The sequence below is a fragment of the Esox lucius genome, chromosome 16, assembly GCF_011004845.1.
Source record: "Esox lucius isolate fEsoLuc1 chromosome 16, fEsoLuc1.pri, whole genome shotgun sequence".
In the NCBI taxonomy this organism is placed as follows: Eukaryota; Metazoa; Chordata; class Actinopteri; order Esociformes; family Esocidae; genus Esox; species Esox lucius.
Window position 1 is genome coordinate 23,398,614 of NC_047584.1, and position 26,067 is coordinate 23,424,680.

The 26,067-nt window shown below is 44.1% G+C and overlaps 1 protein-coding gene across 6 annotated transcripts in view; it reads right to left on the reverse strand.

Moving 5' to 3' along the window:
- lrch1 (leucine-rich repeats and calponin homology (CH) domain containing 1) overlaps nucleotides 1-26,067 on the reverse strand; it is a 58,764-nt gene that overhangs the window by 18,323 nt on the left and 14,374 nt on the right. For all 6 annotated transcript variants that reach the window (XM_010880046.5, XM_010880048.5, XM_010880042.5 and 3 more), the window contains exons 2-12: nucleotides 16,192-16,336; nucleotides 11,323-11,449; nucleotides 10,674-10,779; nucleotides 8,114-8,250; nucleotides 7,815-7,945; nucleotides 6,984-7,071; nucleotides 5,815-5,920; nucleotides 4,373-4,500; nucleotides 3,475-3,542; nucleotides 2,598-2,678; nucleotides 40-117 (exon numbers count right to left, since the gene is read on the reverse strand). In XM_010880046.5, the coding sequence (XP_010878348.1) occupies nucleotides 40-117; nucleotides 2,598-2,678; nucleotides 3,475-3,542; nucleotides 4,373-4,500; nucleotides 5,815-5,920; nucleotides 6,984-7,071; nucleotides 7,815-7,945; nucleotides 8,114-8,250; nucleotides 10,674-10,779; nucleotides 11,323-11,449; nucleotides 16,192-16,336 (1,195 nt within the window). The remainder of the gene's footprint in view (nucleotides 1-39; nucleotides 118-2,597; nucleotides 2,679-3,474; nucleotides 3,543-4,372; nucleotides 4,501-5,814; nucleotides 5,921-6,983; nucleotides 7,072-7,814; nucleotides 7,946-8,113; nucleotides 8,251-10,673; nucleotides 10,780-11,322; nucleotides 11,450-16,191; nucleotides 16,337-26,067) is intronic.

Consider the following 26,067-nt stretch of genomic DNA (forward strand, 5'->3'; position numbering starts at 1 on the left):
GCTCCCTAACACAAAAGCACATAACGCACACAGACTTACTTGATAGACTCCTCCACCATGACCATCTCAACAGGGTAGAGTTGAACTCCAGACAGGTCCTCCGTCTCCATATTCACTCTGAGAACACAGAGATAAAGGGTGAGAGGATGTCGGTGGGGTTGAAGAACTGTACCCGAACCCGTATGACTTTCGGCAGAAGATGCTGTCCAGCGCGTCCTACAGTTAGCGCGCTCACTAACAAGCGTCACAGTTTAAACACCTGATGAGTGTTTCACCTTCTTTGATCCCTGGGGTCATTCCAGGCCTGCACCGGTTCAGTACAAACCTCTGACGTCAGGAGTGAATGCAGGCATCACATTGACAGACAAGCTGGCCATCCCATCTGCCCCATGTAACCTCTACATACAATATATATATATATATATTTATTTTTTTAAATAGACTGTTTCGGCTCTCAAGCTCCTACAATGTTTTTTCGATTACTGCTTAAAATGTCACTGCGTTCATATTTCGTAAAATGTATATTGGATATAGCATGTGTTACCTAGGACGCTAGCAGTTATCAACATACACTCACCTAAAGGATTAATAGGAACACCATACTAATACTGTGTTTGACCCCCTTTCGCCTTCAGATCTGCCTTAATTCTATGTGGCATTGATTCAACAAGGTGCTGAAAGCATTCTTTAGAAATGTTGGCCCATATTGATAGGATAGCATCTTGCAGTTGATGGAGATTTGTGGGATGCACATCCAGGGCACGAAGCTCCCGTTCCACCACATCCCAAAGATGCTCTATTGGGTTGAGATCTGGTGACTGTGGGGGCCATTTCAGTACAGTGAACTCATTGTCATGTTCAAGAAACCAATTTGAAATGATTCAAGCTTTGTGACATGGTGCATTATCCTGCTGGAAGTAGCCATCAGAGGATGGGTACATGGTGGTCATAAAGGGATGGACATGGTCAGAAACAATGCTCAGGTAGGCCGTGGCATTTAAACGATGCCCTATTGGCACAAAGGGGCCTAAAGTGTGCCAAGAAAACATCCCCCACACCATTACACCACCACCACCTGCACAGTAATAACAAGGCATGATGGATCGATGTTGTCATTCTGTTTACGCCAAATTCTGACTCTACCATCTGAATGTCTCAACAGAAATCGAGACTCATCAGACCAGGCAACATTCTTCCAGTCTTCAACTGTCCAATTTTGGTGAGCTCGTGCAAATTGTTGCCTCTTTTTCCTATTTGTAGTGGAGATGAGTGGTACCCGGTGGGGTCTTCTGCTGTTGTAGCCCATCTGCCTCAAGGTTGTGCGTGTTGTGGCTTCACAAATGCTTTGCTGCATACCTCGGTTGTAATAAGTGGTTATTTCAGTTGCTCTTCTATCAGCTTGAATCAGTCGGCCCATTCTCCTCTGACCTCTAGCATCAACAAGGCATTTTCGCCCACAGGACTGCCGCATACTGGATGTTTTTCCCTTTTCACACCATTCTTTGTAAACCCTAGAAATGGTTGTGCGTGAAAATCCCAGTAACTGAGCAGATTGTGAAATACTCAGACCGGCCCGTCTGGCACCAACAACCATGCCATGCTCAAAATTGCTTAAATCACCTTTCTTTCCCATTCTGACATTCAGTTTGGAGATCAGGAGATTGTCTTGACCAGGACCACACCCCTAAATGCATTGAAGCAACTGCCATGTGATTGGTTGATTAGATAATTGCATTAATGAGAAATTGAACAGGTGTTCCTAATAATCCTTTAGGTGTGTGTATGCTGTAGCAAAATATATCTAAAGAGACTTTTCATTGGTAAAAATGGTTGTTCCTAAGTACAATGAACTTGATTTGAGATGACAAACATTGTTTTAGCTGATAGTCCAGAAGTAGCCTTCTTAAGCATTTTTAGCAGCTGCTCCATTAGAACACCCTTGACACCAACATGGAGCCTCGTCATTGTGCTGCAATGTCCGCACACACAGAAAGGGCTCTGTTATAATGCATGTTCATAGAGCAAGACTGACACATTTCTGCTACCATATACATGCAGAGCAAGAGGGATCAGCATCCAGCACTGTATGAGTGCCAATGAACCGACTCGGACCCAAATTACATAAAGACATTGTCGTAGCTACATTGAAAAAATGTCACCAGCAACTTCTCACACCCCTGACCGGAAATATGGTTAGATAACACAGGGTGGATAATATATTCTACGTAGTTAGCAGTGGACTCTGTGGGAGGCTTTGACTCCGTCTATCTACATATGATTATCAGCCATCTGCTGACACTGAGGATCTAGGCTACTTGTTTTCGTCAGGAATCTAACCTCTGACTTAAAAGGGATAACATTACTGGAAAGTTTTGTATTTAACTTTCCAATGGCTATGTAGAGATCTCCTGCTTATAATAACAAGTATGATAACGACGGTCATGACAAGGTCCAATCTGTCAGATAAAAGCACACTGATGGGCCGCCACCAAAACCATCACAGGCCAGCGTCATAGTAAATGTGAAAACGGTGTACTGTTACTTCAACCAGCTCAAAGCAGTTCTGATCAGCATTACGGTGCCCTCATAGTCCCCACCTGGTAGGATCTTGTAGTAGCTCCACAGCCTCCTTCAACTGGTTGATCATGACAATATGCGTTCCTTCTGTGACCTTTGGCCTATGGGACAGGAAAAGGCAATGGAGACGTCTTCAGATCAATGCCACATCAAAATAAATGATTTTGAATATGATACGCATGAAAAGATAATGTAAATACACACTTAACGTTGCCCTGGTACAGATATCAGAGACACAACCAAACTGCATAATGTGATATGTAGCAGAACAGACATTGCTTTGCTGTGGCAAGAACATTGTATGGTGATGGTCTTTTTAAATAAAGAACAGATTTTGAAATTTTTGGACCACAGACACTATTTGAGAGCATGTGTCTATCTTTCATCTATGAACAGCAACAGCAACCACAGTATTGAAGAGCCAAGAACAAGTCAGGAAGGAGCAAAACTTCTCAAAAACCACAAACATTTCTTACTATAGCCTACAATTGTGCTGACAGTGTAAATTAATACACTTGAATACAGATAGGTAAGGACTACTGTCCTCGAAAGCATAGATTATACTGAAGTGAAAACGATTCCCTCATAGCAGAGAGGTACAGGGAGACAGTGGACACAAACACACGGACACAGTGACAAACCATCTAAAACAAATAAACAAGAAAGAGAAAAAGAAAGCTAGGACGATGGAGGGATTAAACAGATGGACAAATTGATGACACATGGATGGAGACCAAGAACATGATCACACAGATCACAGAGAAATTAAACACAGATCACAGAGGAATGAAACAGATCACAGAGGAATGAAACATAGATGGATGAGGGATAACAGACCAATGGATGGAGGGAGCGGAAACAGATGGATGGATGAAACACACATGGGTGGATACTCACGTCTGTTCCGAGGCCCAGTGTGCGTCTTCTTCTATCCTGAGGGGCTCGTCGTAGTCTGACGACCGACCCTGTGCAAGGGAAAGCAACACACGCACCAAGTTACACACACATCTAGACAGCCCGGCGACATCAGCACCAGCTGCAGTCAGGTCACGTGATCCAGGGGACCAGTCAGCAGCTGGCTGTGCTTCAATATTACCATCACTACACTTTCTCAGAGCGAGCGAGCGAGCGAAGCTGGCCAGTCCCCTCCCACCCCTCCTTGAAGGATCTGCTGACACAGTTCACATGGCGCGGGGGGATGAGACCACCCACTCAATGTCACATAGGAAGGGGGCGAGGACCAGGGAGAAAGAGACAGACAGACAGACAGGGAGGGAGGGAGGGAGGGAGGGGGAGCAAGAGAACAAGAGAGAAGAAAAGGGAGTTGAAGAAGGACAATACCGGAAATAGTGAACATGGACACTCCACGTCATCACACCATCCACATTGTCCAACTGAGATGACTCATGGGGCAATATATTATCTTTCACCCAATGATTATGATCACTGAAGGTTCACACTCCATTACAGAGTCATTAGCTCATGTTACTAACATCAACTCTTTGAATATTTAAAGTTGGGCCTCTCCCCCATGAATATTTCACAGTACAGGCAGCCTTAATGGATGGCAAGCAGCAGTGTGTATAAGGGTGCCGGTAGGAACAATAGTCGCTGCTGGAGTCCGTAATGTTCTACCCGGGTTCTACCCGGGTTCTCTGTGAGAAAAGTCAGTTAATAAGTCATTAAAGGAGAGAGTTAAACCCTTATGGTAAAATATGCAAATTCAGCATGTTGTCTTGTCGAAGTAACTTTAAACCGGCTCTTTTTGTGTGTTTGTGAGACACGGAACCCTTGCCTTGATGTAGCTGACGAAGCGATTGCTGAGGGCAGACGAGTTTCTGAAGCTCAACTGTTCCTTCAGGTCCTTCAGCGCCTCCGTGGGGCTCTCCTCTATCAGTCGCACCTCGTCCCCGAGTGGGTCCGCTACAGGCCACACACATCAGGGTCAAAAGTCAGTAGAAATAATGTCACAGGTTTAAAAGCATTTACTTGAAGAATTTTGATGCCGTGCTTGTTGGATGGATAGTCAAACAATTAGTGGATCACTCCAGGGAAGCGATTCACTAACTGTGAAAACATATCGTCTGCACTCCACATTAAAGCAAAGCATACATCATTATATTGTCATCATTTTCTTAGTGCTGCTGTAGGTCTCTAACTTGTGGCCTAGAAACCTACAGAGAAGCTGTTTATTCTCCCTCTCCATCGCCATCTCTCTCTCTCTCCCTCTGTCTCTCTCTGACCTGATTGAGGTGGTCTATTAAAAAACCCTCCTCCGGTCTGGGAATGAAGGTCTTCAGAGAATCCCTGAGTAGCAGCCCAGATACTCTGATAGCTCTATGTTGAGGTAACAGGTACCACTGGAATCTGCGCTATGGCAGATTCGGTAAACGCCGCTGTCTTCCAATCCATTACCGGGCCGACAGAACCCAAACTCCTGTTATCTGAGTCAGCCTGACTGATCCCGTCACTCCCAGGAACGTCACTCCCAGGAACGTCACTCCCAGGAACGTCACTCCCAGGAACGTCACTCCCAGGAACGTCACTCCCAGGAACACATGCATGTTAGACTTGCGTGTCACTCTCTCGCCACGTTCCCTTTCAACGTCATTCCTACACAGTCCAGGGACCCCCGCCCCACCTCTTGACCCCTTTCTCAGACTCTTCCCTGTATGTGCTGACACAGCTTCCTGTTGTATATCTTTGCATCCTGTTCTGTTTTGTCTTGTCCTATACGCGCACACATACACACACGCACACACTCACACAGTACCTTGGAGATAAGCCAGGGTCAACACCCCCCCCCCCCCCCCCACTGCTACATCTTTCTCAAAAACAACAAACCAGGGGAAAAACTCCCAGACACCATGAAGGTTCCAGAAAAGAAAAAAAACACTGTCATCCCGCTTCCTGTCTTCGGAGCAACAGAAAGCGACAATGTCTCTATCCCCAGTTTCCTATGGTGGTAGATGGGGGCCTATCATAAACAGAGGTCTCTTTACAATCTCTATCTGGACTGGGCTACTGTGTTATCCCAACCTGAGGATGTCTGGCCTCCTGACAGGCAGACACGTTGCCACACTCAGGCCACCCTGCTGGTTGATCTTGTCTCCCTTTCAGGTCTGTTTTCAAGGGCTGACATTTACTCGAGAGACTGGGGTTGAGATGTCCGCACAGAGAGCACAGGAAACATTCAGTTTTGTCTGTATGTCTGTCGGCCCATCAGGGAGGGGTTACCTGTCAGAGCGCTGATGTGTTCACTGGAGTCGTCTTTACTCAGCCCCTCCTCCTCGGTGATGTGGGACATGGGGACATTCAGACTCAGGCTGTCCTCGTCTGATGGCTGAAACAACCACAAAGCTCAATCACCAAAAACCGTCAGTAGACACGTGTGTTGTTACCAACAGACAGGCAAAGCCCCTCTGCTACACTGCCACAGTATTTCTGTGAGAATCAGACAAATATGGGGACACAGAGGAAGCGCAGCGCAGGGCTCTTATCCTGTCATAACACAATGGGTGGTACAAAATGGCTCAGCGCTGACCGGCGTGGGGTGGGGGTTGTGATCGTGGGAGCATCGTCCTCTACCAGGAGTTCACCCGGCACATAAAAACCTGCATATTTGGATTCCCCGAAAAATAGCACAATGGGTTGGCATGTGGAGCTTACTTAATTGTGGTCATTAGCAAGAAGAGCTGAACCAAAAAAAAAACTGAACTGTCAAAATCAGTAATACAAGTAAATAGTTCAGCACCAGACGTTTTTGTTAATCTCTCAGCAGGGATATCCATAACCCCCCACCCCCCAACCAACACACCAGAAAAACAACATGTACTATATTTACAGAATGGTTTGGCATGAGGTCCCCTTCTTCACTTTTACTGAGCCAAAAATAAAAACATCCTGATATTTTTCTGGCATCAAAGTAAAACACTGCTGCACAAATACTCTTCAACAACACATACCATAATAAAACATGAAACTGTCAATATAATTCACTTCTTTTGAAAGTAGTTACTATCACAAAACACAGTGAAGTCAACAGTCATCAAGCTATTGAAAATGAGAAAAACAAGACAGACAAAGAACCAAAAGGTAGGGGAAATAAACAGAATGCTCCGCTCTTAGAAGACAATCAGAACAGCTTTGAAAACATGACTACTGATGACTACAAAGCGGACTATTCAACATCGGCAGGCAGGGGTGAAGTACATTTCTCACCATTCATGTTACTACTCAAAGAAACATTAGTTTTTTGTTTGAGAATGGATACACTGGAAACGCATTTTTACATCCAAGCATGCAAAAGCACAAGTATGCACGTGCAGGTGGGTGAGCACACACACATTCAGTACACACACGCACATGCACACTCACACACACACGCACAAAACCCCTCATCCTACCTCGGTGGCAGACAGTCTTTTGTCCCCGTTGTCGCTGCCAACTCCTGAGTCAGTGTCCTGTTTCTTAGTCTGGTCAATGTCCTCTGAGCTGAGAGGGGAGAGAGGTGAGGGGTGAGAGGTGAGAGGTTAGGTGTTAAAAAGAGAGAGGGATTATTAAGGGACAGCCAGGGTCAGGAGAGAAACAGGGATGTGGAGGAGGGAGCGACAAAGACAGCAGAGTCTAAACGCTCGGTAAGGCTCTGTCACTCTTCTCTTGCTCTCTAACACACTCTCATACACTCACACACTCTCTCTCTCTCAGAACCCACACACACAAGCTTCCAGGGAAGTGATCCACTAATTGAGTCTTGAGACAACAGAATGGTGATATGCTGTGAGAAACCCTTTCTCTCTCTCTCTCACACACACACACACACACACACAAAGACGTCTTGAAGTTTCTAGGCCACCTAAATTCGCATCCCTTGGGCGCTTTTCAATGTGAGGCATATGGCATTCTGCTGCCCACTTCTGTTTCCATATCCATCCAATTCTGACCACCCTTCTCAATCATTACACTCATTCAGCATATCAACGATGAGAGTCCATCAAACTGCACTTCTACTGACACATCAGGCTGTGTGTTGAATCCTTCTACTGTGACTCTGCCGTGGCTCTATTATAAATAACTTTGCTGCTCCACTCCTCCATTCCCAGTGTGTATATGGGTGTATGTGAGTGGGATGTGAGAATTGATATGCTCTCTAGGACAAAATAAACCATTTTCAGTCGGGAGGGGGTATGAAGATGGGGGCAGCCATTACAGAAGTTAGGGATAGCATAGCAACTCACCTGCCAACAGCAGGTTGTGTTAGGCTGAGGCGCTCCATGGCAGGCAGGTAGAGAGAATCAGGCATCTTGTCACTCCGACATGCCTCGATACTCAGATACTTAAATATGTGAACTTTGCCCTTTATGCAGATCTAGAAAACAGATCATTAATGGGTGAATTAATGCAATTACATTACTGACAAAAGTAGGAGATGCTAATTGCTCCATTACATGGAAAGTCTAGAATAGAAAGCCCTATGATGAATCCTATCTTCGTATATCATGTCAAACTGTGGGGACAGTCGTAGCACAAGGCTGACCTGTGCAGGGGGGCTCTGTAGGGGGTTGTTGTCCAGCTGGAGTGACTGTAGCTGGGCCATCTTCCTGTAGCACACTGGGATGGTAGACACCTTGTTACATGAGAAGTCAAACTTCACCAGGGGAAGCTCAGCCAAGTCTGTTGGACAAACACACAATTACTGGAGTTAGACAAGTAACTGTTGTGTGTGTGTGTGTGTGTATCAAAATCTCTGGGAAATGTCTATGCTTGGACAGAACCATATAGTGATACATTTAAATATAGAATGATTTTCAATGCAAATACAAAAGTCATAGGTAGGTTTCTTCACTAAGCCAAGCAGTTGTCTTGTTGAAGATCCATTATTGTTGCAGCAGAGGAACGAATGGTAGTCATGTAACACTTGAAATGCATACTAACACTTAACAGCTAAATATCTAATAACCCCACAGCCCAGCTGAAGCAGCTATGATACTTTAAGAGTCCCTCACTGCCAAAGTTCTGCTTACGTGGATCAAGCCCAAAGTTAAAAATAAACTTGAGGAACGTATCCTAGGCGCTAACCTCGGTGCAAACCACTGTGACCCAGTCAACGTGGGAGGAGAAGCATAGCTAGGGCTCAAAAAAATAAAACACAGGCAGTGGCTGGCTTTCACAACATGGGGAAATGCATAATCTATTCAAGTTGGGTGATACTAGCATTACCATACCATGTTATGGTGGCTTCAGAGAGTTTTCAAATCCCTTCCCTTTCACCATATTTTGTTGTGTTATAGACTTAATTAAAAGTTGATTAAACTATTTTTTTGCCATCAATCTACATACAATACCCCACAATGACAGCAAAACAAATGTTTAGAAATATGTGCTAATTCACTGAAAATATAAAACTTAAATATTCAGACTTCAGTTGCTAAAGCATTAACAGTTAGCACGGTAGGCTCCATCATTGTGAAACAAAATAAGTTTGAAAGACTCTTCCTATAGTTGTCCATCCAGCACAACTAAGTAACCTTGCAAGAAGGGCCTTGCTCAGGCAAAAAAAAAAGGTACCGCTAATCACCTGGCTAATACCAGTAAAGCATGGTGGCGGGAGCATTATGCTATCGGGTTGCTTATCATCAGCAGGGACTGGGAGACTGGTCAGGATGGAGGGATTGTTGAACAGAGCAAAATACAGAGGTCCTTGAAGAAAACCTGACTGAGAGTGCAAAAGACCTCAGACTGGTGTAAAGATTCATCTTTCAGCATGGAAATGAACCCAAGCACACAGCCAAGACAGTGGCTTCAGGATAAGTATAGGATTGGCTTAACTAAAGCACAGACTTGAAAGCCATTGAACATCTTTGGAGTCCTGGAGATCAGAGCTCACCAATGCTACCAATCCAATGGGATTATCTCAGTGTGCAACGCTGGTAGAAGCATACACAAGAAGACTCAAAGCTGTGATCGCTGGCAAAGGCGCTCCTTCATAGAACTGCATAGAGGTTCTGAATACATTAAATAAAAAAAATATATATTTTCAATAAATTGGCACTCATGTCTAAAAAACTAATTCTCCAGGAGGTTGTTATTCAAGCAAAACAGTTAACACTTAACAGTTAATCTCTCAGACAATGTTATATAATTACAATCACTTTGAGGCAAAGAAGATCATCTAGGCTAGAAGGCCATGAGGGAGAGTTCCAAATATTATTTTTAAAACCAGCCAGATGATACTACTTGTGTTAATTAGCTCAAATGAGAAAGTCTGTCAAATTCTTTTGCCTTAAGGTCCCCCGCCAAAAAAAATAAAGACTTTCATGAATCAATTCAATTATTGAAGCTTTAAAGGACTTCAACATTTTCTACAAAAAAAGAAAGTTTGACCTTCAACCAATTTCTTAAAACCAACAACAAAGTAGCACTTTCCTTCTCTTAAACTCTTTGGCAGGACAACAACAATACTTCAGTGCCTTGGTGGTCCAGAAAAGTGTTCTCTCCAAAAGACATTAGTGATGTCCCAACAGTTCACCAACCATTAATCGAAAATTCTATACCCCTTTCCCCAAGGGTTTTGGTCCGATCTCATGTATGCTCTCAAGTCCTCCACCCATGGAGTCCAGCCACCTGGCCAAATTACTGTTCATTAATCAAACCCAAAGAGAAAAGATAACGCGTCTGCAACACCATCAGAAATCACAGACTGTAAATCTGCAAGAGACTTTTGCAAGTCTGCAAGGAAAATAAGTAGGAAGAATGTTAGGGAAAATACTCTCATACATCATTCAGACGACGAGCGGTTGCCAGGTTCTGAAAGACGATGGCTGGCCTCTACGGGAGTTAAGGGCTGTCCTTTCACAGGAGTCTTTTTACTACTCGACATCAACAACCACAATGACTATGGCTGTAATGGGCACTGAGACATACCAAAAGACTGGATTATAGAAACAGTTTGACATCAATCTGTCTGTCTAGGACTTGAAACGAAAATGCAGCTCTTCTAACCTCTGAGACGCACCTCCAGTTTGAACTTTCTACAGAACAGTAGATCCTGTTCAGGTTTTTCTGTGGAATGTCTTGTGAACAAAAATTCAACTCACCTTCGGGGAGGACACAGAGCAAGTTCCTGCGGACGTTGAGTTCTCTCAGGGCCTTGAGTCGGCCAATGTGACGGGGCAGAGCAGTGATCTCATTACAGCTCACATCCTGTTGAGGCACAAAACACTCACATGAAGTACACACACTCACACACACATTAAAAACTTTACTTGATTAGGCTGGAGCTAAATACTGACTGCAGGGTTTTGCTCCAGCCTAATCAAGGCGGGCAGATAGATAATGTGTGTCAGAGACAGACTGGTCTGTCATGCTGTAACAGATAGGTACGGATAGGGCTTGTATGGTTCATCCATTACTATTCCACTGTCTCCGTATTCCGCCCGTCTCCTCACCTGGAGTCAAATATCACCCCTACTTCCCTCTCCTCCCCCCTCCTTCACTCTCCTCCTCCCTCCCCTCCTCCCTCCCTCCCTCTCCTCCTCCCTCCCTCCCTCCCTCCCTCTCCTCCTCCCTCCTTCCCGGTTTGCAGGCAGTGATAGCTCCAGGAGAGCCAGTTCCATTCATTTCACCCACCAGTGGAGAACAGTACAGTTACGTAAGGCTATGCCTGGCCAGGAACGTACGCAGGAAACCATGAGCCGAGTCTGGCACTAGCACTTCAGAGGGGGAGGGAGGGACACCAACTCTTACCAGCTCCATGAGGCTCTTGAGCTGTCCGATGGCCTCAGGTATACACACCAGCTTGTTGTTGCTGGCATTGAGGACTCGTAGGGGCAGCTCACACAAGCCCAGCGGCAGAGCACACAGCTGGTTCCGACTGCGGAGAAACACACCGCGTTACAAACCAGGCTGGGACAACTTGTTGACTGACGCGGGCAGATGCGGAACCAACAGATGAACGGGATGTCCGGAAGATCTGGCAACCACATAGACCTGCCAGAGATCCATTTGGACGCGATGCATGACCAAAGTAACCCATTTATTTAAAGTACAATTTTACCTGCTTTCATCCATTCCCAATCATGAAACATACATTTTCTAAAGTAGGTTGGAGTCTTTATATTTAGCTTTGATTGTACTCATCAGACATCCTGAAGTTCTCAATTTCTTGTTTGGGTCCATTTCTATCACTCCCATGATTCCCCTCGCTCTACCTAAGTGGAGTGGGCAGCATGAAGGCAGGTATATCAGCCATGACAAACTCGATAGGAATAACATCAGTATTACATTGTAATCATAAATGAGAGATGTGTTTTTTATGATGAGGCTCATAAAACAACAATAAACGAAAGGGTCAAAATGCATTCCTTTTACCCCCAAGCCGTAAGACTGTTAAACAAGGCTGCCAAATGAAAGAATATCGAATGCATTCATTTCACTTCAGTGGAGCTCTGCAATACAGCAATAATGAACATTTAAATATAGAGAAAGCATGCACACACACTAAGAAAAGCAATCACAGTGAACAGCAACAAATCACACGGCAAAACATTTGAACTGCCTTATAGACTGACTCCAAGACCCTTAATTTAAGGTTTCTTAAAGACATTCCATGAGTGTGGGGCACTCAGCTTGCGGTATCTCTAGTGCTAGTCTTGTAAGCATGTCCGATTCAAAAGTATTGGTAAAAGGGAGCATGTTCTATGACTGAACCATCCAGGGTAGTCATTTTAAAATCATCCAAACCTAGAATGCTGGGAATTAGAGAACAGCTTATACTTTGTTTTATTTGCATTTAGCAATAACACAAGATTCACAAGTTCATTGTCAGTGATTAAACAACGCTTCCTTCAGTATTGACCATATACACAATACAGGATGGCTATGATGCAATTGTACAGTGTGCATGGTAGATTAACAAGAAAACATAAAAATGACCCTTCAATAAAGAAAATAGTTTACCAACAGGCAGTATTACTTGTTAAGCAGCTTTTACATAAGCAAATAGACAGTGGAAAGCATTTTAATCAGGGAGGAGTCACCATCTGCATTGTACCCGCAGGTTGCATTTTTAAATATTAATTAACAGATATGGATGACTCATGACAAGTCCAATAAACATTTCCTCTCCCTGCACTGTACTTTACATCTGCAAAACAATAACACACACATAGTTAGAATCCTGTTCAGACCAGCAAGACAGAACAGTCTCCTAAAAATAGCCATCCTAAATCCCTCATGAAAAACTGATTGAGGTGTAACTTCCCCGGTTTACATGAACACTTTGCCATAACACTCAAGAATTCAATACGAAACCTTTCCAAAACAGGCCATACAGAACTCCTCCAAAACAGTTTAAACCCCTCGTAAAAACAGGCTTCTGGGGTTCTGTCTCTGGCTTACAGCAGCACTTAGCCAGCAAACTCCAGGAAGTCTGTGGCAGAGCATAGTGGGGGGGTGGGGGGGGGGGACAGACGCCTTATAATGTAGACAGAAAGAGAGACCAGGAGAGAGAGAATATAGAGGTCTTTAATGTAGAGACACTTCGGGAAGAATTGCCTGCACTGGAAGTGGATTACAGATGACCCAAGAGAAAACAAGTTCTCCACTCCACAACAAAGGCTCCAAAATATCTTGGAAATGACCCATCAATAAACACACACATGCACGAACACGCAGAAAAACTCACACACGGTCATACACATACCCCAGCCACATGGACAGACAGCCACAGTTCCACACACGCAAAACCATGAGACTGCAAAACCCCTCTGACTCAGTACTGGGAGGAATATGTTCTGGAAACAAAGTCAAGATGAGTTTATCCAGCTGCACACACACACACACACACACGACACGACACGACACTCACAACACATACATAGGCATGTCGGAAACAGACAGCGGAAAATCTCTACTTCTGAAGTGTGTTAGAAGATTAACAATCAGGAGGACTTCTGGGAACATTCTAGAACACAGGGTGTGTTGACACCATGCATGTTTGTGTGTGTGTGTGTGTGTGTTGGTCCTCATATAAAGACTTGGACATCGCACCTGAGCATTCTATGCTGTGCACACAGGTGGCTGTAAGTGCCTACAGATTGCATTCCACATAAGACAACAAAGGCTAGTGAAGTAGTGGGTACTGCACATAGCAGCATTGGTGTGTTGAGAAAACTGTTCTCATTCTGTCATTGAGGGTCAATGCACACAGCGACCTTTGGTTTAGTCCTATTTAAATGCACATTGGTTTGGTGGAGTGAAAAACAACAAGGTCATGTCTATGTGCCTGCAAGCTTACCATCTGGCCTGAATGCATGGCATCGGATTCACTGGAGGCACAGTGAAGACCTAAGGGGCCCTGCAGAGTCGGCAAGCCCTGTCTGTCTTTCAGCCAAGAAATTATAGACAACAAGTCTGTGATCCACTCCACCAGGCGATCGATCTACCCCGTGATCCTCCCACAACATCCACTTCTACTCCACACAATGACGAAAACAAATGGCATTTATATTTGACATTTAAGTGATATAGCCTTTAGCGGACTCTAGTAATGAAAACAACTTACTATTGGAAGTGCACACATTCTCCCACAGGCCCCTGGTGGGCATTAAACTTACAAGCCTGGTGATGCAAGCGCCATGCTCCACCAACTGAGCTAAACAGGACGCGACACATCATAAACATGACAGATTATGTCGACCACCCATGAAGAATTATATCAACCAGCCATCCAATAATGTTAGCTGATGTTAGTTCCCGGGGCTAGCGGAATAGCTACTCTACTGGGGGATTCAACTCATCAACACAAAGCCCTAGACAGACAGACGGGCTGGGCGCGTTCCGCTAAGACCACACAAGAACACACCTCACTCCTTCAGTCGCGAGCACCACTCACTGTACACTAAGTGCCACGGTTCCAACTCTCACAAATCTCTCTCAAAGTATTTGTCTATTTCCCCTTGTCATTTTCTTCCTTGGTTTGTTTATATTTTCTCTCGTTTACCCTTTTCTCTCCTTCGAACCTTTTTTTCTACGCATCTATATCATCCCCCTGTCCGACCCCCTCTCACTCTCTCTCTACTTCTTTTCTTCATCCTGAGCGTTTTTTTTCTATTTCTCTGGTTATATTCCTTACATGTACCAGTGCAGGTCTCTCTCTGCTATGGAAACAGCCTGTCAGCTTCCCCACTATAGACGTACAACAACAGGCCCAAAGGAGGGGAAAGGCCAGACGTTCCTGACCTTGGCTCCTGACTACCCCCCCCCCCCACACCCCCAGCCGGAAACAATGTGTTGTCTGTTAGATGTTACTGTTCCATGCACACACTTACCGAGCATTCCCTTCAGCCACCTCTCATTGTGATATTGCTACATTGCACTGCATCCATGATAAGAGCACAATCTAGTGTGACAGCAGAGCACACTACACCGCAAAAGGTGCCTGCATGAATAACTCATCGGCAAACCTAATGACTCAACTTAAAAACAGCTGACATCATCCAATTCCGTCAGAATAATTTTTTTTTTCTGCTTTAGAACTGCTAAAGTTCTATCTAGACAACAAAGACTTTTCATTCCCTCTCCATTACGTAATGGACCAAGATGAAAGTAAGCCTAAAAATTTAGTTCTATTTTTGGTGTGCCCTATGCAGACATGAAATATATATATATTTCCGGTTCTGACCGTGATATGAAAAGCCACAAATTCAATTGAGATTATCTGACGGTGTCTTCACGGCATCTGACAACATTCCTGTCTAGTGCTGTAAAATTTCTCCTGTAAAACACTTCTCTTGTATAACACATCTCCCGTTAAACACATCTCCTGTAAAACACACACACCACACTTTACTCTAAATCTGCTACCCTCCTCATCGTTGTAATTCAGAATTTAGATAACAAATGTAGTCATCTCTCATTACATTTTGAATTAAATCCACCTGATTTAACACGTGCATGCGTGAATACTTACATTCATGCACCTGTGTTCACATCAGAGATATGACTAATACATTTCCCTGAGTTGCACAGCGGTGTGGGCATAGAGGAAGACATGAGGGACGTGGAGGAAAAAGTCTTGAGAGTCTGTCTCAAGATGATGATGCGTACAGCAGCCAGTAAAGAACCAGGCTGATACCACTGATATGAATATATGAACTGATATAGTTTTTCTTCTTCCCATTTGTGTCTCTCCATCTTGCACCATCTATCATTAACTGTATAAGACCTTTGGTGTTGTGTCATATAACGACCTGAATACGAGATGAGAGAGTATTCCACAGAGAAAGGGTATGTTGTTGCCCAGGTCGTTGGAAGTGGTGATGTCATCCCATTGAGAGGTGCATGAAGCCTAATAAACATGCAGGCCCTGGGGAACAACTGGCACCAAGCACCTTGGTCTAACTGTGCCCCTGACCAAATGCACAACTGCTGTTAACCCCTCTGCTGCTTATCAAATATAAACTGACACAGAGTTATGATGTATTGAAACCTTCACTCGATCAACACAGCCACCTTACAGGAATAACTGTGCAAACACTAAGCTCAGAATCAACCAATGATTCTCCAGGAGCATCACCAACACCTATCATTCAACCGTACAGGTCCAACTCTTACCTGAGGTTCAAAGAGGTGAGCGACTGGAGGCTGATAATGCTATCAGGAATGGTTTTTATGCAGTTGTGATAGAGGTTCACTGTTTCCAAGGCGACCAGGTGACACACCTCCAAGGGGACCTCCGCCAAACGATTCCTTGACAGGTCTAAACGAGAGAGAGCGAGAGACAGAGATTAAGAAATAGGAAGAGTGAGAGGCAGAGGCAGATATCAAAGGTAGTTGTATTTTTCTGCCACTAGATGTCTCTCCCTGGCCCAGTCCCCCCCCTACAACTCAGTTGACCAACAGTAAAGCTAACCTTGGAGAGGGGTTCTGTCCAAAGGCTACAGTCTAACGCTAGGACTTCCTGTACAGCACTGGCTCACAGATGCAAACTCATATCAGCTGCAGCCATAATACCAGTGAGTTCTCTGAGTTCTCAACTCCAGTCCCGCCTACTGTTCCAAGGTGATTTCATGGCTTTGACTGTGATGTATAAAGTGGACACCATGGGGAAGGAAGTTCTGTTTTCAAAACAGCACCGCTCAGAAACAAAAGGCTACTCATAGCTGATCTTCCGTTCAAGTGGGGCTGGAAATCGAGGACCTAAAAGCAGCATTGAAGTACAGGATGCCTTAAAACATATGTGCGTGTGCGCGTGTGTGTGTGTGTGTGTGCTTGTAGTGTTTCTAAACACACCTACAGTGAGATGTAGCACAGTGTCCACTCCCATCACATCACTACCTGCTACAGCTACTCACGCTGCAGGGGCATGAAGGCCATGGATGATGGGGGGCTGGGCACGGCAGAGTCTGGGTTATATATTTTTACTGGTTGTTCGGGGCCTGTAGGAGCTTATACTGATCAAGATTAATGGCGATCAAGCATTTCTAAAGTCTTTGATTCATAGCTTGAATTTCATTGGGCCATGGCGGTCACATGGTTTGCAATACCAACTTCCTATTTATTGCAGTACAAGAACCTGGTGCACTCATGCTACAGACCACGTTTGGTTGAAATATCTGTTTGCATTGACTGATCAACACTACAACTGTGAGGCTGTCGATGTGCTTGCAGGGTGGGACGTATGGAGTACATGACAATCATGTGATGTGGAATAGTCTAGGCCCTAGGGTCAGCCCCTCTCCCAAAACGCACGCACGCACACACACACGCACATGCACTCCATTTAGACACCCACCTTAGTGCATGCGTGATAATGAGATGAGATGTTTAACCAATTTGTTTGACCCAGTGGTGTTTCACTACATATATAATGGTTATATTATAAGTGCACAACAACATCTTCAAATCTTGGTTCACTCCTTCTGTCTTTCCACCCAGAAGGACTATAACTATATTTATAACTATAACCTTATTCCCCATTAAAATGCAAATAGCATAATCTTGCCTGTTTTACTGGTATTGAGGTCCGTATTACTGACAGGCTCAGAGGCCCCTAACCACCCGTGGTCCCTAGGCCATACTTCTCTACCATTAGGTGTGGAGACAGACACATAGACCCACGTTCATATACGTTTACATAGTACACACTCAGACATACATGCATACAGAATACACGCGTACGCGACACACGAATACACGCTCACTCAAAGACAGACATGCACAGTCAGCACACACACAGACAGACATGCATACTCAGCACACGCACGCACGCACGCACGCACGCACACAGGCAAGCACGCATTCATCTTCCCGTCTGTGCTACTCTCTAGAGTTGTGAGTCCACTGCTCTACACTGACCCCGGCTTGCCCAGTGCACCCAGTCAGACTGAAGTGTTTCCAGAAAGCAAACTTTTACAGCTTTCTCACCCCCATCTCTGCCTCTCTTCCTCCCTCCCGCTCTGTTACAGTCCTCTGAGGGCCTCATATTTCCAGTATACAGCAGCTTAACCACATCTCCCTCTGACAATCCCCATCTTTCCAAGCTCTCCCTCACTCTCCCTGCAAAATTAGCCATCAACTCGCACCAACACTCACTCAGCATATAGCCACACATAGTTAGTTTAGACTCATGCATATGTAATTACGGAACATGTTAACATGCAAAACAATATTCATATATCATTATTCAACTGGCAGTATGCCGAATATGAACCTCAGATTACCTTAATTGGTGTACAGCCAAAATGGCAAATGTACATTAAAAAACCTGGTTTTCTGAGAAATATTTAGAATTCTTAAGACATCTTAAATCGACAAAATATCTACCCTAACCATGTGGAGGAACAGGCCAATCAATCCTTTCTTTACTGCAAATGAGGCGAGCGAGTTCGGAACAATTGAAAATATACAACCTAACTCAGAATCAAATACAGGCCTACTTCCAATACAAAACGCAGTGTCTGCGGTGACTGTCCATTCAGGTAGCCTGACTTCAGATGTTTCCATGTAGCCAGAATAATCAGGGGGGGAAAAGTCGCTTTTCTTGCAAAGCATGCAGACATTTTAAGCAAACTATTATATTAATCTGACCAGCCACACAAAATGCATTATTACATGCCTTTTTACATGAATGATTAGGTGTATGTAACCATACTCACATAGAAACCAATGGAATATTCACACCAACACAGAAACCTGTGCTTGCCACATACAGCGCGTCGCCAGTTAATGTACAGCAACATGCTGAGAACTCCCCCATGCCCAGTACAGGATGGGAAACAACAACACACCCATATTTACACAGCACTCTACGTAGCTAATAACTTTAGAAACCTGTGTTATGTTTACATTGAATTTGTGTTTCCATTTCTTTCGTTTTTATTTTGGTTATTCATTACAGCTTTATTTTCCACAAAGGTTTCCCATGCCAATGAAGCCCATTAATTTGACTAGTTGGAGAAAGGCGATTGAGAGAGATACAGAGAGATGGAGTTAAGTACATGTACAGTGGGGAGAACAAGTACTTGATACAAGGCTGATTTTGCAGGTTTTCCTACTTACAAAGCATGTAGAGGTCACATTTTTATCATAGGTACACTATAACTGTGAGAGACGGAATCTAAAACAAAAATCCAGAAAATCACATTGTATGATTTTTAAATAATTAATTTGCATTTCATTGCATGACATAAGTATTTCATCACCTACCAACCAGTAAGAATTCCGGCTCTCACAGACCTGTTCGTTTATCTTTAAGAAGCCCTCCTGTTCTCCACTCATTACCTGTATTTACTGCACCTGTTTGAACTCGTTTCCTGTATAAAAGACACCTGTCCACACACTCAATCAAACAGACTCCAACCTCTCCACAACGGCCAAGACCAGAGAGCTGTGTTTGGACATCAGGGATAAAATTGTAGACCTGCACCAGGCTGGGATGGGCTGCAGGACAATAGGCAAGCAGCTTGATGAGAAGGCAACAACTCTTCGCACAATTATTAGAAAATGGAAGAAGTTCAAGATGACAGTCAATCTCCCTCGGTCTGGGGCTCCATGCAAGATCTCACCTCGTGGGGCATCAATGATCATGAGGAAGGTGAGGGATCAGCCCAGAACTACACGGCAAAACCTTGTCAATGACCTGAAGAGATCTGGGACTACGGTCTCAAAGAAAACCATTAGTAACACACTACACCGCCATGGATTAAAATCCTGCAGCGCACGCAATGTCCCCCTGCTCAAGCCAGCGCATGTCCAGGCCCGTCTGAAGTTTGCCAATGACCATCTGGATGATCCAGAGGAGGAATGGGAGAAAGTAATGTGGTCAAAAATAGAGCTTTTTGGTTTAAATTCCACTCGCAGTTTTTGGAGGAAGAAGAAGAAGAAGGATGAAGAAGGATGAAGTTCTCAAGGTGAACGCGTACCTTCACTCTAAAGGTCAAACAACTAAAAATCAAGTCAGGAATCTCGGTGTGTCTCTAGAGTCAGACCTTAACTTCAGTAGTCATGTCAAAGCAATAACTAAATCAGCATACTATCATCTGAAAAATATTGCTAGAATTAGATGCTTTGTTTCTAGTCAAGACTTAGAAAAACTAGTGCATGCTTTCATCACCAGCAGGGTGGATTATTGTAATGGACTCCTCACTGGCCTTCCCAAAAAGACCATAAGACAGTTGCAGCTCGTACAGAACGCCGCGGCCAGGATTCTCAGCAGAACCAGAAAATATGATCATATCACACCAGTCCTCAGGTCTTTACACTGGCTGCCAGTTACATATAGGATCGATTTTAAAGTATTACTACTGGTATATAAATCGTTCAAAGGCCTAGGACCTCAATACATTGCAGATATGCTCAATGAATATAAACCCAAACGAACACTCAGATCATTAGGATCACATCAGCTAGAAATTCCAAGGGTTCACTCTAAGCAAGGAGAGTCTGCTTTTAGCTATTATGCCAGTCGCAGCTGGAACCAGCTTCCAGAAGAGATCAGATGTGCTCCTACAGTAGTCACATTCAAATCCAGACTCAAAACACATCTATTTTACTTTGCATTTAATGAATGAGCACTGTGCCACTGTCCGTCCGACTGTTTTCACTGTCCTTTATTTTATTATATTTTTTATTCTAAACTGTATTTGACTTTATATTCTTAACGGTTTTAATTTTTCTTATTTCTTCACTGTTCTGTATTTGATTTTATATTCTTAATGGTTTTTATTCTTTCTTATTTCAAATGGATATTTATGTAAAGCACTTTGAATGACCATTGTGTATGAAATGTGCTATATAAATAAAATTGCCTTGCCTTGCCTTGCCTTACAACCCCAAGGACACCATCCCAACCGTAAAGCATGGAGGTGGAAATATCATTCTTTGGGGATGCTTTTCTGCAAAGGAGACAGGACGACTGCACCGTATTGAGGGGAGAATGGATGGGGCCATGTATCACGAGATCTTGGTCAACAACCTCCTTCCCTCAGTAAGAGCATTGAAGATGGGTGGTGGCTGGGTCTTCCAGCATGACAACGACCCGAAATACACAGCCAGGGCAACTAAGGAGTGGCTCTGTAAGAAGCATCTCAAGGTCCTGGAGTGGCCTAGCCAGTCTCCAGACCTGAACCCAATAGAAAATCTTTGGAGGGAGCTGAAAGTCCATATTGCCCAGCTACATCCCCGAAACCTGAAGGATCTGGAGAAGGAGTGGGCCAAAATCCCTGCTGCAGTGTGTGCCAACCTGGTCAAGAACTACAAGAAACGTATGATCTCTATTATTGCAAACAAAGGATTCTGTACCAAATATTAAGTTCTGCTTTTCTGATGTATCAAATACTTGTCATGCAATAAAATGCAAATTCATTACTTAAAAATCATACAATGTGCTTTTCTGGATTTTTGTTTTCGATTCCGTCACTCGCAGTTGAAGAGCACCTATGATAAAAATTATGCTTTGTAAGTGTGAAAACCTGAAAAATCGGCAGTATATCAAATACTTGTTCTCCCCACTGTATGTATGAACACACATCTGTGTGTAGGAGCACAAGAGAAGACAAAGGGCAGACTGACTGCTGTGTGCGAGAGGGAGACGTGAATCACTGACAAAACACTGACAATTCATTCTTTCGCTTTTCTTCCATCATTTGTGTGGTGAGAGATGCACATTAAGCCCACGGCCAACCACAGCAGAACTCATGTCACCGTTACCCACATTTTATCCACAACTAAATAAAGGTGGTTTTCTAAAACCATAAACATATGTAGTTTGTGTGTGTGTGTGTGTGTGTAGGCCCTAGGCTAGGAGACGACATGTTTACAATCAACAGTAAAGTGCTGAGGTGTTCATGCAGCCCAGATAAACTCCATAATAGCCATACTATGGACGACGGCAAAGTTGTAGCAAGTTTTGCGTCTTTCCCCCCTTTTATATTTACCCTTTAGAGGCCTTCCTTTCTCTTTCCATCTATGAGCTATTGACATACACTTTCATTGTTTTTCAGTCCTTCATTTATTCAAACTGACAGCCAATAGATACAGACACCAGCGTTGCTGAATAGAGTCTGGCTCTTTATTCTTGGATAGATGGACAGTGGTGTTACAAGCTCACACACGCAGTGCCAACACAAAGGATGTGACGGTAGCCCAGATGGCATTATCACTGTAATCCCTGGCACACAACATATTGACAGAACTACAACTGCTGTGACAGGCCTTGGGTTGATGTGTGTGTGCGTGTGTGTGTGTGTAGCGGCGTTAGGTTACAACCTGATTAGATCGGACATGCATTTTGCAAGTCTTGCAAAATAGCTATATATACACGTTGTTCAATAGTTTAATCCAAAATGCTCACATTAATTGTTGCCAGTCACTAAAATAAAACATTTTGACCTGTCCTCAGATTGGTTCACAGATTGGTTCACGATCCTCCGATTTGGCCTTCGTGTCATGATCTCTGGTTGACAAACAGCATCATTTAGCTGGCAGACAAACGCGTGTGGCTGGTTTATATCTGAGTCACTTAATCTCTTACATAGAGCGACTTACAATTAGTGCAGTCATCTTAAGATAGCCAGGTGGGACAACCACACAGCTAAGTCGTTATAAGTATACCTTACTCAATGAAGTAGGTGTCAGCAAACTCCCTGCTAGAAAGAAAAGAAACACAAAGAAGAGAAACACAGTATGGAAATGACACCATATCATTAGAACTACGACCCAGCCTCTGGTATTTTGTGTTAGGTGAGTCTTCACAGGGTAAACCTGAACAACATGTTTTTCCAATGGAACTGCAGCTCTGTATGAAACAGTTTGTCTAATGTACAAGATCTTTGTGAATAGGAAAACATGACAAGTCTATCTTCTTTAGTCAGGAAATCAACTTTTTTTCACCATGATGGAACTTCTAAATGTTCTTGTGAAATCTGAACAGCGTGTGTACAGCTTGTATAACAGTGTAAATTTGCTGTCCACTCAAAATAACTCAACACACAGCCATTAATGTCTAAACCCCTGGCAACAAAAGTGAGTACACCCCTAAGTGAAAATGTCCATCAACAAAAAGCTTGGATTCTCTTGCAGTAGAAGTGGATATGAAGTGGGGGCATAAAGTAAATAAGTAATTACTCAGTTTAACACAACATTTAAGAGGATTACAATTTTGGAGGCTATGGTCTTTATTATGGCTCACTGGTAAACAGAGGTAGCATTGAACTGGTTGTCAGCCAGAGGCCTGAAATGTTTATGATTCCCTTTTAACTGACAATGTTTATAAAGTACTGACGAGGGAGAGTTATGACTATGGTAGAAATTACTAAGGAGCTCTGAGAAGTTCTGGATGGGACAGGATCCTCTGACTCGGCTGTGTCTTCGTAGGTCGCCGTGTCCAATCCAGTGTGCTCTCAGGACATATCTCAGTGGCAGGGTTGGCTACAGACAGGAACTAAAGACATTAACTAGACATGGTGTGAACTAGTCCCCTCCCCCGCATATTCCGTCTGTTCACCACCACTTCAACTCACTCTCTCTGGCTTTCTCTTTCACTTTACTCTCCATCTTTCTCACCTGTCATATGACTCCTACAGTACATCCTTGTTGTACAGGCCTCCCAGGGTTTTCACATCCTGACACCAGCTTCACAGGAAATGCTTGAGCATTCCTGCTGTCACCACGGGGAAATTATCCCTCCAAATGAACACTTCCTGTAATCTGAATCTGTTTCAAAAGTAGTGAAATTTAAGAAAACTAGCTTGAGAAACTGTTTGTGATAAACTGCGTCCCTCTCTAACACGCACTCGCACATTTGTTTTTCTATCCTTGTGGGAAGCGGAAACCCATCAAATCCATGTTCCCTATCCCCCAACCCAAGCCTTACCCAAACCCCAAGCCTTACCTTAATCTAAATAACTTAACCTTTATGCCTTAACTTAACCCGATACATGTCGTACTAACCCTAACCCGTAATGCCTAAACCTAAAACTATGCCCAATTTTGCACGGAAGGGCTAATCACCTGACAGTGTGACTGAAACAGGAAAAGAACTGGGACACATCCATCCATTAGTGTCTAAGCAGGAAGGGTGCTCCGAAGAAAGCGCCTGCCTTCTGCCATGAATCCAGGGATTTCTGGTGGTTATTTCAGTTTTTTTGTTGTTGTTACTTTTATAACTAATAGATTTCAAATTCAAAGATCTGGAGTTCATAGCCAAAAGAAGAAAAAATGCTTACTGTCCCAAAAATAACATGGTACACTATATATCCAGCTTAACAAATGTTGGTTTCACACCACTCTAAAGCACCGCTGATCACAAATTCCCCTGCTGGTGGGCAGCACTGTTCTGCTCTTAAGCACAGACACACAGGCACATACAGGGGCATGTTAATATGATTCCCACTCCAGTCCGGTAGAGCAACAGGCTAGTCATTGAGAACAGCGCAAAGGCTAACATTATCTCTACCGTGGGCACACTGCAGTCCTCACTGGGCTCACTCAGGAATGTGGAGAATCAGCACGCACGCACGCGCACGCGCGAACGCACACCTCTCTTCCTACCACGATAATATCTGTATACACCAGTGTACATAGAGTTTCTGTGCTATACAACAGAATGGAACATCTATCGTTGACAACATGCGCCGGCGTGCACATTTGTATGATTACATGGTCCCAGCAGGCAGTCACATGGGGTCATGGGGTCATGGCTGAGTATAGAACCTGTAATGCTGTGGTGATAACGGCTCTGTTCCAGCTGCATCCTCAGGCCTTGCAGGAAGAAGCCGCTCCTCTCCTTCTAATGACAGGGCTGTGACTAAATCTCTCTGGCTCTCCCTCTGTCATCCTCTCCATCTCTCTCCGCCTCCCTCTCTCCGCCTGCATCTACATCGTCCTCTCTGCCTTTCTCTCCCCGCCTCCGTCACCCTCTCGCTCTCCCCCTCCATCTCAATCTCTCTCCGCCTCCATCTCAATCTCTCTCCGCCTCCATCTCAATCTCTCTCCGCCTCCATCTCAATCTCTCTCCGCCTCCATCTCAATCTCTCTCCGCCTCCATTTCAATCTCTCACCGCCTCCATCTCCGCTGGCAATGTTGTTTAATAGGACCAACAACTGTTTTCCTCAGGACCTTTAAAAGGCCAGGTCCGTCTGTGACCAGGTCTGTCTGTGACCAGGTCCGTCTGTGACTACATGTGGGGGTGGATTATGTGGATTCACAGGCCTGTGAGGCAATGTGGGCCCCCACCCCTTTATCAAAGTCCCCCATATCTAACCAGTACATTGTAGTTATTGAAGGAATGAACATCTCATTATCACAACACTACCAAAGCAGCAGAGGTCTAAATCCCAGTACTGAACAATAGTTAAGTTAAAGAAGCCTTAGCTCCACAGCTCCTAGCAGTCACACATCCAAACTAGTGGGCCCACAAAACCTCACTGCTATCGTAATCTCTATCAATAGCAAAACACTCTGTGTCATGGGTCTAGGGCTGACTGACTAAATGGTTTGGACTTTCATCAGAGTGTGACAGGACCACAAAAATGACATGATTAGGCTACTCCTGGAAGAAAAGGAAGGAGGGGGAACAAGGATCAGAACAAATGATGAAGGTTTACAAGGCTTGTTGCTCGATGTGACCCTCAATAAACAATGAACTAAAAGAGAAATCGAGCAGCATCTCATTTCACACCAAGCTGCATATATGGACATCAGCAGAAAGCCTGCCTGCCTGTCTGGGAGATTGAAACAGGCTAGTATGAGGCTGGTGGACAGTACTGCACAAGGAGAAGGCTGGACCATTTCCTCACTTCAAAGGCCTGCCAGGTGGAAGCGGCTTAGTGATTAGTGAGATGTCAACCAGAACATGTCCAATGTACCGTTTATGGTCTCTGGACTGTTTACATGTGACCATGCATCACTCAAAATTATAATATGCCTGCTTATGTGGAAATGCTATGATTTGTACAGTATGTCTGCATGAGGCCCCATAACGGGTAAAG